At 42.4% G+C, this 19,977-nt stretch overlaps 2 protein-coding genes and 1 long non-coding RNA gene across 4 annotated transcripts in view; 2 read left to right on the top strand and 1 right to left on the bottom strand.

Annotated features, from left to right (window-relative positions):
* Nucleotides 1-9,202, top strand: part of LOC118947085 (E3 ubiquitin/ISG15 ligase TRIM25-like) — a 71,054-nt gene extending 61,852 nt beyond the window's left edge. Inside the window, exon 2 of one of the 2 annotated variants that reach the window (XM_036972209.1) lies at nucleotides 9,083-9,202. In XM_036972209.1, coding sequence (XP_036828104.1) covers nucleotides 9,083-9,133 — 51 coding nt within the window. In that variant the 3' untranslated portion in view covers nucleotides 9,134-9,202. The remainder of the gene's footprint in view (nucleotides 1-9,082) is intronic. The other variant, XM_036972205.1, reaches the window with a different exon arrangement.
* Nucleotides 1-19,977, bottom strand: part of LOC118947094 — a 179,924-nt gene that overhangs the window by 27,480 nt on the left and 132,467 nt on the right. The window lies entirely within an intron of this gene.
* Nucleotides 9,135-18,718, top strand: LOC118947092 (tripartite motif-containing protein 16-like). The gene is made up of 6 exons (XM_036972235.1): nucleotides 9,135-9,792; nucleotides 11,848-11,943; nucleotides 14,905-15,138; nucleotides 17,549-17,708; nucleotides 17,834-17,893; nucleotides 18,121-18,718. Exons 1-6 carry the CDS (start codon nucleotides 9,196-9,198, stop codon nucleotides 18,633-18,635), a joined length of 1,662 nt encoding a protein of 553 aa, XP_036828130.1. The 5' UTR covers nucleotides 9,135-9,195; the 3' UTR covers nucleotides 18,636-18,718.

Genomic DNA, 19,977 nt, shown 5'->3' with positions numbered 1-19,977 from the left:
GCATTTCACTGTCAGGTAAAAACACCTGTTGTATTCAGTATTTCACTGTGAGGTAAAAACACCTGTTGTATTCAGTATTTCACTGTCAGGTAAAAACACCTGTTGTATTCAGTATTTCACTGTCAGGTAAAAACACCTGTTGTATTCAGTATTTCACTGTCAGGTAAAAACACCTGTTGTATTCAGCATTTCACTGTAAGGTAAAAACACCTGTTGTATTCAGCATTTCACTGTCAGGTAAAAACACCTGTTGTATTCAGTATTTCACTGTGAGGTAAAAACACCTGTTGTATTCAGCATTTCACTGTAAGGTAAAAACACCTGTTGTATTCAGTATTTCACTGTCAGGTAAAAACACCTGTTGTATTCAGTATTTCACTGTGAGGTAAAAACACCTGTTGTATTCAGTATTTCACTGTGAGGTAAAAACACCTGTTGTATTCAGTATTTCACTGTCAGGTAAAAACACCTGTTGTATTCAGTATTTCACTGTCAGGTAAAAACACCTGTTGTATTCAGTATTTCACTGTCAGGTAAAAACACCTGTTGTATTCAGCATTTCACTGTCAGGTAAAAACACCTGTTGTATTCAGTATTTCACTGTCAGGTAAAAACACCTGTTGTATTCAGCATTTCACTGCCAGGTAAAAACACCTGTTGTATTCAGTATTTCACTGTGAGGTAAAAACACCTGTTGTATTCAGCATTTCACTGTGAGGTAAAAACACCTGTTGTATTCAGCATTTCACTGCCAGGTAAAAACACCTGTTGTATTCAGTATTTCACTGTGAGGTAAAAACACCTGTTGTATTCAGCATTTCACTGTGAGGTAAAAACACCTGTTGTATTCAGTATTTCACTGTCAGGTAAAAACACCTGTTGTATTCAGCATTTCACTGTGAGGTAAAAACACCTGTTGTATTCAGTATTTCACTGTCAGGTAAAAACACCTGTTGTATTCAACGCATGTGACTAACCTACACTCATTAAAAACCCACTACCACATTCCACTACTTTGACCCTATCTGCTCCATCACCATGACAACTAACCTACACTCATTAAAACCCCACTACCACATTCCACTACTTTGACCCTATCTGCTCCATCACCATGACAACTAACCTACACTCATTAAAACCCCACTACCACATTCCACTACTTTGACCCTATCTGCTCCATCACCATGACAACTAACCCTACACTCATTAAAACCCCACTACCACATTCCACTACTTTGACCCTATCTGCTCCATCACCATGACAACTAACCTACACTCATTAAAAACCCACTACCACATTCCACTACGTTGACCCTATCTGCTCCATCACCATGACAACTAACCTACACTCATTAAAACCCCACTACCCCATTCCACTACTTTGACCCTATCTGCTCCATCACCATGACAACTAACCTACACTCATTAAAAACCCACTACCACATTCCACTACGTTGACCCTATCTGCTCCATCACCATGACAACTAACCTACACTCATTAAAACCCCACTACCCCATTCCACTACTTTGACCCTATCTGCTCCATCACCATGACAACTAACCTACACTCATTAAAACCCCACTACCACATTCCACTACTTTGACCCTATCTGCTCCATCACCATGACAACTAACCTACACTCATTAAAAACCCACTACCACATTCCACTACTTTGACCCTATCTGCTCCATCACCATGACAACTAACCTACACTCATTAAAACCCCACTACCACATTCCACTACTTTGACCCTATCTGCTCCATCACCATGACAACTAACCTACACTCATTAAAACCCCACTACCACATTCCACTACTTTGACCCTATCTGCTCCATCACCATGACAACTAACCTACACTCATTAAAACCCCACTACCACATTCCACTACTTTGACCCTATCTGCTCCATCACCATGACAACTAACCTACACTCATTAAAAACCCACTACCCCATTCCACTACTTTGACCCTATCTGCTCCATCACCATGCCAACTAACCCTACACTCATTAAAAACCCACTAACCCATTCCACTACTTTGACCCTATCTGCTCCATCACCATGACAACTAACCTACACTCATTAAAAACCCACTACCACATTCCACTACTTTGACCCTATCTGCTCCATCACCATGACAACTAACCTACACTCATTAAAAACCCACTACCACATTCCACTACTTTGACCCTATCTGCTCCATCACCATGACAACTAACCTACACTCATTAAAAACCCACTACCACATTCCACTACTTTGACCCTATCTTCTCCTGCACCATGACAACTAACCTACACTCATTAAAAACCCACTACCACATTCCACTACTTTGACCCTATCTGCTCCTGCACCATGACAACGACCTGGGAGGACGGGACACCACCACTCAACACCCCCTGGAACTCTTCTGAAGTCAAATCTCATATGACCAAATTCTTCTCTGGTTCTGAACTCTTCTCCACACCTTCTACCTCACTGAACTCTCCCTCATTCATTTCCATTTCACCTCCAGGACTCAGTCTGGGGCACGACTCACTCTGTTTGCACTTGAATTATAACATTTGAAATGTCTCTAATCTTTTGAAAACAAATGTTGTTCAATGTTTACTGTTCATTATTATTTCACTTGCTTTGGCATAGTAAAGATATGTTTCCATGCAAATAAAGACCTTTGAATTGAATTGAGAGAGAGAGAGACAGCTCCATGTTAATGTATAGGGGACATGAGTCAGTCATGGTTACTCATGGTAATGTGATGAGGCAGCCCAGTTGGTTACATGGTTACATTGGTCCACTTCATATGTATATACTGTATTCTAGTCAAGGCCTGTCCTATTTAACTACTACTGTCCACTTCATATGTATATACTGTATTCTAGTCAAGGCCTGTCCTATTTAACTACTACTGTCCACTTCATATGTATATACTGTATTCTAGTCAAGGCCTGTCCTATTTAACTACTACTGTCCACTTCATATGTATATACTGTATTCTAGTCAAGGCCTGTCCTATTTAACTACTACTGTCCACTTCACATGTATATACTGTATTCTAGTCAAGGCCTGTCCTATTTAACTACTACTGTCCACTTCATATGTATATACTGTATTCTAGTCAAGGCCTGTCCTATTTAACTACTACTGTCCACTTCATATGTATATACTGTATTCTAGTCAAGGCCTGTCCTATTTAACTACTACTGTCCACTTCATATGTATATACTGTATTCTAGTCAAGGCCTGTCCTATTTAACTACTACTGTCCACTTCATATGTATATACTGTATTCTAGTCAAGGCCTGTCCTATTTAACTACTACTGTCCACTTCATATGTATATACTGTATTCTAGTCAAGGCCTGTCCTATTTAACTACTACCGTCCACTTCATATGTATATACTGTATTCTAGTCAAGGCCTGTCCTATTTAACTACTACTGTCAACTTCATATGTATATACTGTATTCTAGTCAAGGCCTGTCCTATTTAACTACTACTGTCCACTTCATATGTATATACTGTATTCTAGTCAAGGCCTGTCCTATTTAACTACTACTGTCCACTTCATATGTATATACTGTATTCTAGTCAAGGCCTGTCCTATTTAACTACTACTGTCCACTTCATATGTATATACTGTATTCTAGTCAAGGCCTGTCCTATTTAACTACTACTGTCCACTTCATATGTATATACTGTATTCTAGTCAAGGCCTGTCCTATTTAACTACTACTGTCCACTTCATATGTATATACTGTATTCTAGTCAAGGCCTGTCCTATTTAACTACTACTGTCCACTTCATATGTATATACTGTATTCTAGTCAAGGACTGTCCTATCTAACTACTACTGTCCACTTCATATGTATATACTGTATTCTAGTCAAGGCCTGTCCTATTTAACTACTACTGTCCACTTCATATGTATATACTGTATTCTAGTCAAGGCCTGTCCTATTTAACTACTACTGTCCACTTCATATGTATATACTGTATTCTAGTCAAGGCCTGTCCTATTTAACTACTACTGTCCACTTCATATGTATATACTGTATTCTAGTCAAGGCCTGTCCTATTTAACTACTACTGTCCACTTCATATGTATATACTGTATTCTAGTCAAGGCCTGTCCTATTTAACTACTACTGTCCACTTCATATGTATATACTGTATTCTAGTCAAGGCCTGTCCTATTTAACTACTACTGTCCACTTCATATGTATATACTGTATTCTAGTCAAGGCCTGTCCTATTTAACTACTACTGTCCACTTCATATGTATATACTGTATTCTAGTCAAGGCCTGTCCTATTTAACTACTACTGTCCACTTCATATGTATATACTGTATTCTAGTCAAGGCCTGTCCTATTTAACTACTACTGTCCACTTCATATGTATATACTGTATTCTAGTCAAGACCTGTCCTATTTAACTACTACTGTCCACTTCATATGTATATACTGTATTCTAGTCAAGGCCTGTCCTATATAACTACTACTGTCCACTTCATATGTATATACTGTATTCTAGTCAAGGCCTGTCCTATTTAACTACTACTGTCCACTTCATATGTATATACTGTATTCTAGTCAAGACCTGTCCTATTTAACTACTACTGTCCACTTCATATGTATATACTGTATTCTAGTCAAGGCCTGTCCTATATAACTACTACTGTCCACTTCATATGTATATACTGTATTCTAGTCAAGGCCTGTCCTATTTAACTACTACTGTCCACTTCATATGTATATACTGTATTCTAGTCAAGGCCTGTCCTATTTAACTACTACTGTCCACTTCATATGTATATACTGTATTCTAGTCAAGGCCTGTCCTATTTAACTACTACTGTCCACTTCATATGTATATACTGTATTCTAGTCAAGGCCTGTCCTATTTAACTACTACTGTCCACTTCATATGTATATACTGTATTCTAGTCAAGGCCTGTCCTATTTAACTACTACTGTCCACTTCATATGTATATACTGTATTCTAGTCAAGGCCTGTCCTATTTAACTACTACTGTCCACTTCATATGTATATACTGTATTCTAGTCAAGGCCTGTCCTATTTAACTACTACTGTCCACTTCATATGTATATACTGTATTCTAGTCAAGGCCTGTCCTATTTAACTACTACTGTACATATACTATTCTTCAGATATACTACAGATGTACTCCAAATTGTCTATGCATCACATCACAGTGTATATATATATATTTATATATTTATATATGGAGCCAGGAACACAAGCATTGTTAGATATTACTGCCCTGTTGGAGCTAGAAACACAAGCATTGTTAGATATTACTGCCCTGTTGGAGCCAGGAACACAAGCATTGTTAGATATTACTGCCCTGTTGGAGCTAGAAACACAAGCATTGTTAGATATTACTGCACTGTTGGAGCCAGGAACACAAGCATTGTTAGACATTACTGCCCTGTTGGTGCTAGAAACACAAGCATTGTTAGATATTACTGCCCTGTTGGAGTCAGGAACACAAGCATTGTTAGATATTACTGCCCTGTTGGAACTAGAAACACAAGCATTGTTAGATATTACTGCCCAGTTGGTGCTAGAAACACAAGCATTGTTAGATATTACTGCACTGTTGGAGCCAGGAACACAAGCATTGTTAGACATTACTGCCCTGTTGGTGCTAGAAACACAAGCATTGTTAGATATTACTGCACTGTTGGAGCCAGGAACACAAGCATTGTTAGATATTACTGCCCTGTTGGAGCAGGAAACACAAGCATTGTTAGATATTACTGCCCTGTTGGAGCCAGGAACACAAGCATTGTTAGATATTACTGCACTGTTGGAGCTAGAAACACAAGCATTGTTAGATATTACTGCCCTGTTGGAGCTAGAAACACAAGCATTGTTAGATATTACTGCCCTGTTGGAGCCAGGAACACAAGCATTGTTAGATATTACTGCCCTGTTGGAGCCAGGAACACAAGCATTGTTAGATATTACTGCCCTGTTGGAGCTAGAAACACAAGCATTGTTAGATATTACTGCCCTGTTGGAGCCAGGAACACAAGCATTGTTAGATATTACTGCCCTGTTGGAGCTAGAAACACAAGCATTGTTAGATATTACTGCCCTGTTGGAGCCAGGAACACAAGCATTGTTAGATATTACTGCCCTGTTGGAGCCAGGAACACAAGCATTGTTAGATATTACTGCATGTTGGAGCTAGAAACAAAAGCATTGTTAGATATTACTGCCCTGTTGGAGCCAGGAACACAAGCATTGTTAGATATTACTGCCCTGTTGGAGCTAGAAGCACAAGCATTGTTAGATATTACTGCCCTGTTGGAGCAGGAAACACAAGCATTGTTAGATATTACTGCCCTGTTGGAGCTAGAAACACAAGCATTGTTAGATATTACTGCCCTGTTGGAGCTAGAAACACAAGCATTGCTAGATATTACTGCCCTGTTGGAGCTAGAAACACAAGCATTGTTAGATATTACTGCCCTGTTGGAGCTAGAAACACAAGCATTGTTAGATATTACTGCCCTGTTGGAGCTAGGAACACAAGCATTGTTAGATATTACTGCCCTGTTGGAGCTAGAAACACAAGCATTGTTAGATATTACTGCCCTGTTGGAGCTAGAAACACAAGCATTGTTAGATATTACTGTACTGTTGGAGCCAGGAACACAAGCATTGTTAGATATTACTGCCCTGTTGGAGCTAGAAACACAAGCATTGTTAGATATTACTGCCCTGTTGGAGCTAGAAACACAAGCATTTCACTACAACCTCGATAACATCTGATAAATATGTGATAATAATTCTCAATCTGCGTTGTCTAAGAACAGTCCTTATCAGTGGTACTGTATATTAACTATATACCACACCTCCTCAGTCCTTATCTGTGGTACTGTATATTAACTATATACCACACCTCCTCAGTCCTTATCTGTGGTACTGTATATTAACTATATACCACACCTCCTCAGTCCTTATCTGTGGTACTGTATATTAACTATATACCACACCTCCTCAGTCCTTATCTGTGGTACTGTATATTAACTATATACCACACCTCCTCAGTCCTTATCTGTGGTACTGTATATTAACTATATACCACACCTCCTCAGTCCTTATCTGTGGTACTGTATATTAACTATATACCACACCTCCTCAGTCCTTATCTGTGGTACTGTATATTAACTATATACCACACCTCCTCAGTCCTTATCTGTGGTACTGTATATTAACTATATACCACACCTCCTCAGTCCTTATCTGTGGTACTGTATATTAACTATATACCACACCTCCTCAGTCCTTATCTGTGGTACTGTATATTAACTATATACCACACCTCCTCAGGTCTTATCTGTGGTACTGTATATTAACTATATACCACACCTCCTCAGTCCTTATCTGTGGTACTGTATATTAACTATATACCACACCTCCTCAGTCCTTATCTGTGGTACTGTATATTAACTATATACCACACCTCCTCAGTCCTTATCTGTGGTACTGTATATTAACTATATACCACACCTCCTCAGTCCTTATCTGTGGTACTGTATATTAACTATATACCACACCTCCTCAGTCCTTATCTGTGGTACTGTATATTAACTATATACCACACCTCCTCAGTCCTTATCTGTGGTACTGTATATTAACTATATACCACACCTCCTCAGTCCTTATCTGTGGTACTGTATATTAACTATATACCACACCTCCTCAGTCCTTATCTGTGGTACTGTATATTAACTATATACCACACCTCCTCAGTCCTTATCTGTGGTACTGTATATTAACTATATACCACACCTCCTCAGTCCTTATCTATGGTACTGTATATTAACTATATACCACACCTCCTCAGTCCTTATCTGTGGTACTGTATATTAACTATATACCACACCTCCTCAGTCCTTATCTGTGGTACTGTATATTAACTATATACCACACCTCCTCAGTCCTTATCTGTGGTACTGTATATTAACTATATACCACACCTCCTCAGTCCTTATCTGTGGTACTGTATATTAACTATATACCACACCTCCTCAGTCCTTATCTATGGTACTGTATATTAACTATATACCACACCTCCTCAGTCCTTATCTGTGGTACTGTATATTAACTATATACCACACCTCCTCAGTCCTTATCTGTGGTACTGTATATTAACTATATACCACACCTCCTCAGTCCTTATCTGTGGTACTGTATATTAACTATATACCACACCTCCTCAGTCCTTATCTGTGGTACTGTATATTAACTATATACCACACCTCCTCAGTCCTTATCAGTGGTACTGTATATTAACTATATACCACACCTCCTCAGTCCTTATCTGTGGTACTGTATATTAACTATATACCACACCTCCTCAGTCCTTATCTGTGGTACTGTATATTAACTATATACCACACCTCCTCAGTCCTTATCTGTGGTACTGTATATTAACTATATACCACACCTCCTCAGTCTTTATCTGTGGTACTGTATATTAACTATATACCACACCTCCTCAGTCCTTATCTGTGGTACTGTATATTAACTATATACCACACCTCCTCAGTCCTTATCTGTGGTACTGTATATTAACTATATACCACACCTCCTCAGTCCTTATCTGTGGTACTGTATATTAACTATATACCACACCTCCTCAGTCCTTATCTATGGTACTGTATATTAACTATATACCACACCTCCTCAGTCCTTATCTGTGGTACTGTATATTAACTATGTACCACACCTCCTCAGTCCTTATCTGTGGTACTGTATATTAATTATATACCACACCTCCTCAGGCCTTATTGATTAATTACAACACATAGGTGTATTATAAGGCATTATAAAGGTCATTAAAATAATGATACACACATACTTCATAGAAACTGTTACCCTTCATATATTCTAACAACTCACATTTTAAGATTCATTATGTCATTTGTTCCATGTTAAGGGCTCTAACCTTGGAACAAAACCATTATTTCTCCCTCTTGCTGTTGCATGCAGTTCCTCTCTCTCTTCCTCCATTCCTCTAACCCCTCCCACCCTCTAACCCCAGCCCTCTGGCAGAACCAGGAAGTCCCTCCCCCTCCCACAAACTCTCTTCTGAGGAAACGAAACTGATCAGAGTCTCTGTGTCGTCTGTCTGTGTGACAGTGAACAACCGTCCAAATGGCTCATCAGGGAGTTCTGCTGGACCAGGACCAGTTCTGTTGTTCTGTCTGTCTGGATCTACTGAAGGAGCCGGTCACTATTCCCTGTGGACACAGTTACTGTAGGAGCTGTATTGAGGGCTGCTGGGATCAGGATGATCTGAAAGGGGTCTATAGCTGTCCTCAGTGCAGACATACCTTCACTACAAGGCCTATGCTGATGAAAAATAACATGTTGGCTGAGCTGGTGGAGAAACTGAGAAAGACAGGACTCCAGGCTGCTCCCTCTCCTGCTCTGTGCTATGCTGGATCTGGAGATGTGGCGTGTGATTTCTGCACTGGGACCAGAAAGCAGAAAGCCCTCATGTCCTGTCTGGCGTGTCTGGCCTCTTACTGTGAGACTCACCTCCAACCTCACTATGAATTTCCTGCTTTGAAGAAGCACAAGCTGGTCAAAGCCACGGCACAACTACAGGAGAAGATCTGCTCTCATCATGACAAACTGCTGGAGGTTTACTGTCGTACCGATCAGCAGTGTATCTGTTATCTGTGTACAATGGATGAACATAAAGGCCATGATACAGTGTCAGCTGCAGCAGAGAGGACTGAGACACAGGTAAGACCAGAACAACTTGTTGGTGACTGTCTGATAAACAAAGAATTAAAGATACAGTAGGAACTACAGTGCCTTGCGAAAGTATTCGGCCCCCTTGAACTTTGCGACCTTTTGCCACATTTCAGGCTTCAAACATAAAGATATAAAACTGTATTTTTTTGTGAAGAATCAACAACAAGTGGGACACAATCATGAAGTGGAACGACATTTATTGTATATTTCAAACTTTTTTAACAAATCAAAAACTGAAAAATTGGGCGTGCAAAATTATTCAGCCCCCTTAAGTTAATACTTTGTAGCGCCACCTTTTGCTGCGATTACAGCTGTAAGTCGCTTGGGGTATGTCTCTATCAGTTTTGCACATCGAGAGACTGAAATTTTTTCCCATTCCTCCTTGCAAAACAGTTCAAGCTCAGTGAGGTTGGATGGAGAGCATTTGTGAACAGCAGTTTTCAGTTCTTTCCACAGATTCTCGATTGGATTCAGGTCTGGACTTTGACTTGGCCATTCTAACACCTGGATATGTTTATTTTTGAACCATTCCATTGTAGATTTTGCTTTATGTTTTGGATCATTGTCTTGTTGGAAGACAAATCTCCGTCCCAGTCTCAGGTCTTTTGCAGACTCCATCAGGTTTTCTTCCAGAATGGTCCTGTATTTGGCTCCATCCATCTTCCCATCAATTTTAACCATCTTCCCTGTCCCTGCTGAAGAAAAGCAGGCCCAAACCATGATGCTGCCACCACCATGTTTGACAGTGGGGATGGTGTGTTCAGGGTGATGAGCTGTGTTGCTTTTACGCCAAACATAACGTTTTGCATTGTTGCCAAAATGTTCAATTTTGGTTTCATCTGACCAGAGCACCTTCTTCCACATGTTTGGTGTGTCTCCCAGGTGGCTTGTGGCAAACTTTAACAGACACTTTTTATGGATATCTTTAAGAAATGGCTTTCTTCTTGCCACTCTTCCATAAAGGCCAGATTTGTGCAATATACGACTGATTGTTGTCCTATGGACAGAGTCTCCCACCTCAGCTGTAGATCTCTGCAGTTCATCCAGAGTGATCATGGGCCTCTTGGCTGCATCTCTGATCAGTCTTCTCCTTGTATGAGCTGAAAGTTTAGAGGGACGGCCAGGTCTTGGTAGATTTGCAGTGGTCTGATACTCCTTCCATTTCAATATTATCGCTCGCACAGTGCTCCTTGGGATGTTTAAAGCTTGGGAAATATTTTTGTATCCAAATCCGGCTTTAAACTTCTTCACAACAGTATCTCGGATCTGCCTGGTGTGTTCCTTGTTCTTCATGATGCTCTCTGCGCTTTTAACGGACCTCTGAGACTATCACAGTGCAGGTGCATTTATACGGAGACTTGATTACACACAGGTGGATTGTATTTATCATCATTAGTCATTTAGGTCAACATTGGATCATTCAGAGATCCTCACTGAACTTCTGGAGAGAGTTTGCTGCACTGAAAGTAAAGGGGCTGAATAATTTTGCACGCCCAATTTTTCAGTTTTTGATTTGTTAAAAAAGTTTGAAATATCCAATAAATGTCGTTCCACTTCATGATTGTGTCCCACTTGTTGTTGATTCTTCACAAAAAAATACAGTTTTATGTCTTTATGTTTGAAGCCTGAAATGTGGCAAAAGGTCGCAAAGTTCAAGGGGGCCGAATACTTTCGCAAGGCACTGTAAATCTGTTTGAATATGAGATCATTATATTATATACAATGTGAAATGGATCCACAAATATGAACACAAACCTTGAGTATATTGAGTTTGCTACAAATGTATCACTATTTTCTAAAGTCAAACACTATTATCATTCTGAATGGCCTTTTATGAGTCCAAAGTTCAGTCTCAACCCCTTGATACATGTAGGCCTACCATAAAAACTATAATCATTCACATAGCAGCATAATATCATATTGTAAAGGGACTTCCTCAGGATTGTAGACCTTCCTCTCTATGGGTCCTATGTCACATTACTATACTATTGATCTACTGGACTAATAAAGCTTGATAGCTCATTGAAGAGTGATTCTCCACAGAAGCAGCTGGGGATGAGTCAGCAGAAGGTCCAGCACAGATTCCAGGAGAGAGAGAAGGAGCTGAAGGAGCTCCAACAGGCTGTGGAGTCTTTCAAGGTGAGTATTGTTGACCAGAGGAGACACACCATTTCACTTCTCTCCTCCAGTCAGAGAGAGAGAGAGAGAGCGAGAGGGGACCCTATCCAATCCCACTGACCTCACTGTTGGGAACAGGCTGTCTGGACCCCTTTCAGAGAATGGATGGGGGAGGGTCTATTAGAAGTTAGTAGGACTCTTTTATTTTCTCAGAAGTTCTGAGTTAGGTAGGAGGATTTAGAGTGGTGTAAACCGTGATTGAACACACTCCAGAACAGTAGGTGGCGCTATGCACCTTTAACGTTGGTTTGAGGACCTCCATTATATCATAGAAGAAGAAGTTGGTCTGTGAGGGTTTTGTTGTTCCTGAGGAGGGCTACTATTCTTTTCTCTTTTGGTTTTCAAGTATTTTCAGAATGTATTAAAGCCAAAGCTAAAGCTTCCCTAAACAATTCAATATATCAGTCAATATATTTTCTCTGTGATTTATTTTCTCTCCGTCAACCGTTCCATCGCATCTTAACCGTCTTACCGGGCGGGCACTAGGACCCGGGGGAGGCTGCTGCTGCAGAGGCTGCTGCACCGCTCGTGACTGTCAGTCCTCCTTGTAGCTCATTGGTTAAGCTGTGGCTCGAGACTGTTAACGGACAGGAAACGGCTCTGACAGGACACATTCATGTCGAGGCAGTGATGTGAATGTGTGGTAAGTTAGAATAGAGAGAGAGAGTTTTCACTACTATAGACTTTGGTCATAATCAAAGCTTTGTTAACCAATAGGTTTTTATGTGAGGCTGCCTGTAAGTTACAGTGTAACAGACGTTACTAACGGTAACGGTGTCTTTTAAATTCGACATAAGTTATGTGGCGATGATATCTAGTTAACGTTGTATTTAATGTAGTGTAATGACCTGACTAGATCATAAAGGAACAATTGTCCAGACAGAGGATTGAGTTACGAATTGACGGTTTATTAGCAACTTTACACAGGCTACTGTTTGGCCTTAGCTCACGCCAAATAAATGAAAGATACCCCACAAGCCAATCGGGACCTTCTCTTGTGAAGCCCAGACGTAAGAGAGAGAACAAAGGCTGAACCTTAACTTCCAATGCCCCGCCCCCTCCACGCCACTCCGCCAACCACCAGGATGCCCGGCATCAGAACATCCCAGGCATTCCTGTGATTGGCAGATAGCAGGTTGATTGGCATGTCGGACCCCGCGAACACTGGGAACTGGTAAGTACAACACAACCACCTACTAGCCGAACACATAACACACAGCTGTCTGTGCGGGTCGCTACAGTAGTTTTACTATCTGTGCCAGGCTATAAATGACACAGATAATATCTAGTTAACGTTGTATTTAATGTAGTTTTACTATCTGTGCCAGGCTATAAATGACACAGATAATATCTAGTTAACGTTGTATTGAATGTAGTTTTACTATCTGTGCCAGGCTATAAATGACACAGATAATATCTAGTTAACGTTGTATTTAATGTAGTTTTACTATCTGTGCCAGGCTATAAATGACACAGATAATATCTTGTTAATGTTGTATTTAATTAATCACAATAAATTGCAAAATTTGGAAAAAATCTTAGTTTATCTTTGATAATATCTTTGTCAAACATGAGATGACACAAACACACAGAGACAGTGTTGTGGCAAAGCTACCAGGAAACTATCAATCATGGGAACATTGCTCAGGTTTGAACATCTGACCATGCTGGTGATATTGCAGAGAGAAGGGAGTATCTGAGGAGAATTGTTGTGGTCACATCAATGTTAGGAAGACAGGGACTCTCTTTCCGTGCCAATGATGAATCTAGTGAAAACACAAATAGAGGGAACTCTCAATAGTAAAACTAAAATAAAACTCAAACAACTTCCTAGATACATCATGCTGAACTGAGTTTACCAAGAACTACGGTATTGATGACAAAACAGAAGACATGTTGGTGGACAGAAACTTTCTTGCCCGGAAAAGAGAGACTGGACGTCCTCCCAAAGATATGCTTGTTGTGGATGACTTCCTGAATGATGATATGATATGATATATACAATTCTTCCTAGGTTTTGGCCTTTCTAGGGAGTTTTTCCTAGCCACCGTGCTTCTACACCTGCATTGCTTGCTGTCTGGGGTTTTAGGCTGGGTTTCTGTACAGCACTTTGAGATATCAGCTGATGTACGAAGGGCTATATGAATACATTTGATTTGATTTGACCAAGAGGTGTTCTGTACCTGTCTGTCCAGGAGGGAGGAGAGTAGAGCAGGACCAAGAGGTGTTCTGTACCTGTCTGTCCAGGAGGGAGGAGAGTAGAGCAGGACCAAGAGGTGTTCTGTACCTGTCTGTCCAGGAGGGAGGAGAGTAGAGCAGGACCAAGAGGTGTTCTGTACCTGTCTGTCCAGGAGGGAGGAGAGTAGAGCAGGACCAAGAGGTGTTCTGTACCTGTCTGTCCAGGAGGGAGGAGAGTAGAGCAGGACCAAGAGGTGTTCTGTACCTGTCTGTCCAGGAGGGAGGAGAGTAGAGCAGGACCAAGAGGTGTTCTGTACCTGTCTGTCCAGGAGGGAGGAGAGTAGAGCAGGACCAAGAGGTGTTCTGTACCTGTCTGTCCAGGAGGGAGGAGAGTAGAGCAGGACCAAGAGGTGTTCTGTACCTGTCTGTCCAGGAGGGAGGAGAGTAGAGCAGGACCAAGAGGTGTTCTGTACCTGTCTGTCCAGGAGGGAGGAGAGTAGAGCAGGACCAAGAGGTGTTCTGTACCTGTCTGTCCAGGAGGGAGGACAAGTCCTGGTGGACCTGGAGAGCAGGGTGGCGGAGGTCTGACTCAATGAGGTGTAGAGAGACTACTGAACCTACTCTCTCTCTCTCTCTCTCTCTCTCTCTCTCTCTCTCTCTCTCTCTCTCTCTGTCTGTCCCTCTCTCTCTCTGTCTCTCTCTGTCTCTCTCTGTCTCTCTCTCTCTCTCTCTCTCTCTCTCCAGCGCTCTGCACAGTCAGCAGTGGAGGACAGTGATCAGATCTTTACTGAGCTGATCCGCTCCATTGAGAGAAGGAGCTCTGAGGTGAAGGAGCTGATCAGAGCCCAAGAGAAGGCTCAAGTGAGTCAAGTTGAAGGACTCCTGGAGCAACTGAAGCAGGAGATAGCTGAGCTGAGGAAGAGAAGCACTGAGCTGGAGCAGCTCTCACACACAGAGGATCACATCCATTTCCTCCAGGTAACTACACTGTCTTGTTACATGTGATATGAAATTAACTTAAGGTGAAACTATTCATCTCAATCTTTATGTTGTCCTGTCTGTCTCTCTGTCCGTCCATCTCTCCCTCTCTCTCTGTCCGTCCCTCTCTCTCTCTGTCCGTCTCTCTCTCTCTGTCCGTCTCTCTCTCTCTGTCCGTCTCTCTCTGTCCGTCCCTCTCTCTCTCTCTCTGTCCATCCCTCTATCTCTCTGTCCGTCCCTCTCTCCCTCTCTCTCTCTGTCCGTCTCTCTCTCTCTGTCCGTCTCTCTCTGTCCGTCCCTCTCTATCTCTGTCTGTCCCTCTCTCTCTGTCTTTCCCTCTCTCTCTGTCTTTCCCTCTCTCTCTGTCCGTCTCTCTCTCTCTGTCCATCCCTCTCTCTCCCTGTCTGTCCCGCTCTCTCTCTGACCGTCCATCTCTCTTTGTCCGTCCCTCTCTCTCTCTCTCTCTCTCTCTGTCCATCCCTCTCTCTCCCTGTCTGTCCCGCTCTCTCTCTGACCGTCCATCTCTCTTTGTCCGTCCCTCTCTCTCTGTCCGTCCCTCTCTCCCTCTCTCTCTGTCCGTCCCTCTCTCTCTCTCTCTCTCTGTCCGTCCCTCTCTCTCTCTCTCTCTCTGTCCGTCCCTCTCTCTCTCTCTCTCTCTGTCCGTCCCTCTCTCTCTCTCTCTCTGTCCCTCTCTCTCTCTCTCTCTGTCCGTCCCTCTCTCTCTCTCTGTCCGTCCCTCTCTCTCTGTCCGTCCCTCTCTCTCTGTCCGTCCGTCCCTCTCTCTCTCTCTCTGTCCGTCCCTCTCTCTCTGGCCGTCCCTCTCTCTCTCTCTGTCCGCCCCTCTCTCTCTCTCTCTGTCCGTCTCTCTCTCTCTGTCCGTCCCTCTCTCTCTCTCTCTGTCCGACCGTCCCTCTCTCTCTCTGTCTCCGTTTGTCCCTCTCTCTCTGTCCGTCCCTCTCTCTTTCTCTCTGTCCGTCCGTCCCTCTCTCTGTCTGTCCCTCTCTCTCTCTCTCTCTCTCTCTCCGTCCCTCTCTCTCTCTCTCTCTCTCTCTCTCTCCGTCCCTCTCTCTCTCTCTCTCTCTCCGTCCCTCTCTCTCTCTCTCTGTCTGTCCCTCTCTCTCTCTCTCTCTCTCTCTCTCTCTCTCTCTCTCTCTCTCTCTGTCCCTCTCTCTCTCTCTCTCTCTGTCCGTGCCTCTCTCTCTCTCTGTCCCTCTCTCTCGCTATATCTGTCACTCCCTCTCTCTCCCTCTGTCCCTCCCTCTCTCTGTCCCTCCCTCTCTCCCCCTCTGTCCCTCCCTCTCTCTCCCTCTCTCCCTCAAACTCTCTTTCAGTCCCTTGCTCTCTCTCAGCCCCTCTCTGTGTCTCTCTCTCTGTCCAGAGTTATCAGTCTCTCTCTCTCTCTCCCTCTCTCTCTCCAGAGTTATCAGTCTCTCTCTCTCTCTGTCTCTCTCAAATTCAAATTCAAGCTGCTTTATTGGCATGAAAAACATTGTGTCAATATTGCCAAAGCAACAATGTATACAATATACATTGTAACAAAATTATAAATGATAGCAAATAATAATATAAAATGGTAGTAAATAATAATACAAAATTAAATACAAAAATCTCTCTCTCTCTCCAGAGTTATCAGTCTCTCTCTCTCTCTCTCTCTCTCTCTCTCTCTCCAGAGGTATCAGTCTCTCTCTCTCTCTCTCTCTCTCTCTCTCTCCAGAGTTATCAGTCTCTCTCTCTCTCTGTCTCTCTCTCTCTCTCTCTCCAGAGTTATCAGTCTCTCTCTCTCTCTCTCTCTGTCCAGAGTTATCAGTCTCTCTCTCTCTCTCCCTCTCTCTCTCCAGAGTTATCAGTCTCTCTCTCTCTCTCTCTCTCTCTCTCTCTCCAGAGGTATCAGTCTCTCTCTCTCTCTCTCTCTCTCCAGAGGTATCAGTCTCTCTCTCTCTCTCTCTCTCTCTCTCCAGAGTTATCAGTCTCTCTCTCTCTCTGTCTCTCTCTCTCTCTCTCCAGAGTTATCAGTCTCTCTCTCTCTCTCTCTCTGTCCAGAGTTATCAGTCTCTCTCTCTCTCTCTCTCCAGAGTTATCAGTCTCTCTCTCTCTCTCTCTCCAGAGTTATCAGTCTCTCTCTCTCTCTCTCTCCAGAGTTATCAGTCTCTCTCTCTCTCTCTAGAGGTATCAGTCTCTCTCTCTCTCTCTCTCTCTCCAGAGTTATCAGTCTCTCTCTCTCTCTCTCTCTCTCTCTCCAGAGGTATCAGTCTCTCTCTCTCTCTCTCTCCAGAGTTATCAGTCTCTCTCCCTCCCTCTCTCTGTCCAGAGTTATCAGTCTCTCTCTCTCTCTCTCCAGAGTTATCAGTCTCTCTCTCTCTCTCTCTCTCTCCAGTTATCAGTCTCTCTCTCTCTCTCTCTCTCTCTCCAGAGTTATCAGTCTCTCTCCAGTATCAGTGTATCTTCAGACTTACCCAGCATCGTTGTCCGTCCTCTTCAGTACTTTGGAGATGTGAGTAAGACTGTGTCTGAACTGAGAGAGAAACTAGAAGACTTCCTTAAAGGAGAATCGACCAAGATCTCCACTACAGGTGTGTTGAAAACAATAAGAACATCAACTTTAGACCATTGAAAGTTCCCTACTAGTCATATACATGTGGAATATGGTCTGATGATAACATTCCCTCTCTCTGTCAATGTGTTTGTGTGTCTGTAGTGAATATAGTGGATGTTGTACTGCCTCCAGAGCCCAAGACCAGAGAACAGTTGTTACAATGTGAGTCTCTATATTGTGAAGTAACTAACAGTCTCTTTTTACTGACACTCCTAACAATCCCTCTAGAAATATATAGCAATAGTAGATCTAATCAAAGACTGGGTATCTGACTCCTCATATTTCTCTGATTTGATCTCTGCTGTGCTCTAATCAAAGACAGGGTAGATACAGTATCTGACTTAACTTATTGTTCTGACTCCCCTCATTGGTCTCTGCTCTTCTCCCAGATTCCTGTCAGCTCACACTGGACCCAAACACAGCATACACACACCTCTCTCTGTCTGAAGGGAACAGAAAGGTGACCGATACACGCAAATTCCAACCATATCCTGTCCATCCAGACAGATTCACCAACTGGTACCAGGTTCTGTGTAGAGAGGGTCTGTCTGGACGCTGTTACTGGGAGGTGGAGAGGACTGGTTATGTTGTTACAGCAGTCTCATATAAAGACATCAGCAGAACAGAGAGAGGTAATGATGGTGGATTTGGAAACAATAACAAGTCCTGGAGTTTAAAGTGCTATAGAGGTGGTTATTGGTTCAGACACAATAATGTTGAGACTAAAGTATCAGGCCCTCAGTCCTCCAGAGTAGGAGTGTACCTGGATCCCAAGGCAGGTACTCTGTCCTTCTACAGTGTCTCTGACACAATGACCCTCCTCCACAGAGTCCAGACCACATTCACTCAGCCCCTCTATCCTGGGTTTTGTCTCAATGGTACTGCTGAGCTGGTTAAACTGTAGTAGGGTCCACATAGATACTAGTCATGCTGGTGTAGTCTATAGCTGAGCTGGTTAAACTGTAGTAGGGTCCACATAGATACTAGTCATGCTGGTGTAGTCTATAGCTGAGCTGGTTAAACTGTAGTAGGGTCCACATAGATACTAGTCATGCTGGTGTAGTCTATAGCTGAGCTGGTTAAACTGTAGTAGGGTCCACATAGATACTAGTCATGCTGGTGTAGTCTATAGCTGAGCTGGTTAAACTGTAGTAGGGTCCACATAGATACTAGTCATGCTGGTGTAGTCTATAGCTGAGCTGGTTAAACTGTAGTAGGGTCCACATAGATACTAGTCATGCTGGTGTAGTCTATAGCTGAGCTGGTTAAACTGTAGTAGGGTCCACATAGATACTAGTCATGCTGGTGTAGTCTATAGCTGAGCTGGTTAAACTGTAGTAGGGTCCACATAGATACTAGTCATGCTGGTGTAGTCTATAGCTGAGCTGGTTAAACTGTAGTAGGGTCCACATAGATACTAGTCATGCTGGTGTAGTCTATAGCTGAGCTGGTTAAACTGTAGTAGGGTCCACATAGATACTAGTCATGCTGGTGTAGTCTATAGCTGAGCTGGTTAAACTGAAGTAGGGTCCACATAGATACTAGTCATGCTGGTGTAGTCTATAGCTGAGCTGGTTAAACTGTAGTAGGGTCCACATAGATACTAGTCATGCTGGTGTAGTCTATAGCTGAGCTGGTTAAACTGTAGTAGGGTCCACATAGATACTAGTCATGCTGGTGTAGTCTATAGCTGAGCTGGTTAAACTGTAGTAGGGTCCACATAGATACTAGTCATGCTGGTGTAGTCTATAGCTGAGCTGGTTAAACTGTAGTAGGGTCCACATAGATACTAGTCATGCTGGTGTAGTCTATAGCTGAGCTGGTTAAACTGTAGTAGGGTCCACATAGATACTAGTCATGCTGGTGTAGTCTATAGCTGAGCTGGTTAAACTGTAAACTGATTTGTTATTAATTAAAATTCAATACAATGTTTTAATCTTGTACATTTCCATGAATCATGATGTCTGGTGTTGATGTATATTGGTTGTCATTCAGAACCATTGATATGTTTTCTCCGTTGGTTCTCTGTCTCTATGTAATTCTCCTCAGTATCATTGATCAGCTTGTTGGCTCGGTCCTAATTGATGTGTTCTCTGTCACCTGGAGCTGCATGGAAAATGGTCCAGGAACTAAAGGACAATTCAGGACTAGTCAGCCCACTGCAAGCTGGTATCACTTACTTTCTACTAAACTATATGGTCTGGTTTCCCAGACACAGATGAATCCTAGTCCTGGACTAAACAGTA

Source organism: Oncorhynchus mykiss, unplaced genomic scaffold, assembly GCF_013265735.2.
Source record: "Oncorhynchus mykiss isolate Arlee unplaced genomic scaffold, USDA_OmykA_1.1 un_scaffold_121, whole genome shotgun sequence".
Lineage (NCBI taxonomy): Eukaryota > Metazoa > Chordata > Actinopteri > Salmoniformes > Salmonidae > Oncorhynchus > Oncorhynchus mykiss.
Note: the sequence above shows the minus strand (reverse complement) of the source record. Positions and strands in the feature narration are given on the sequence as shown.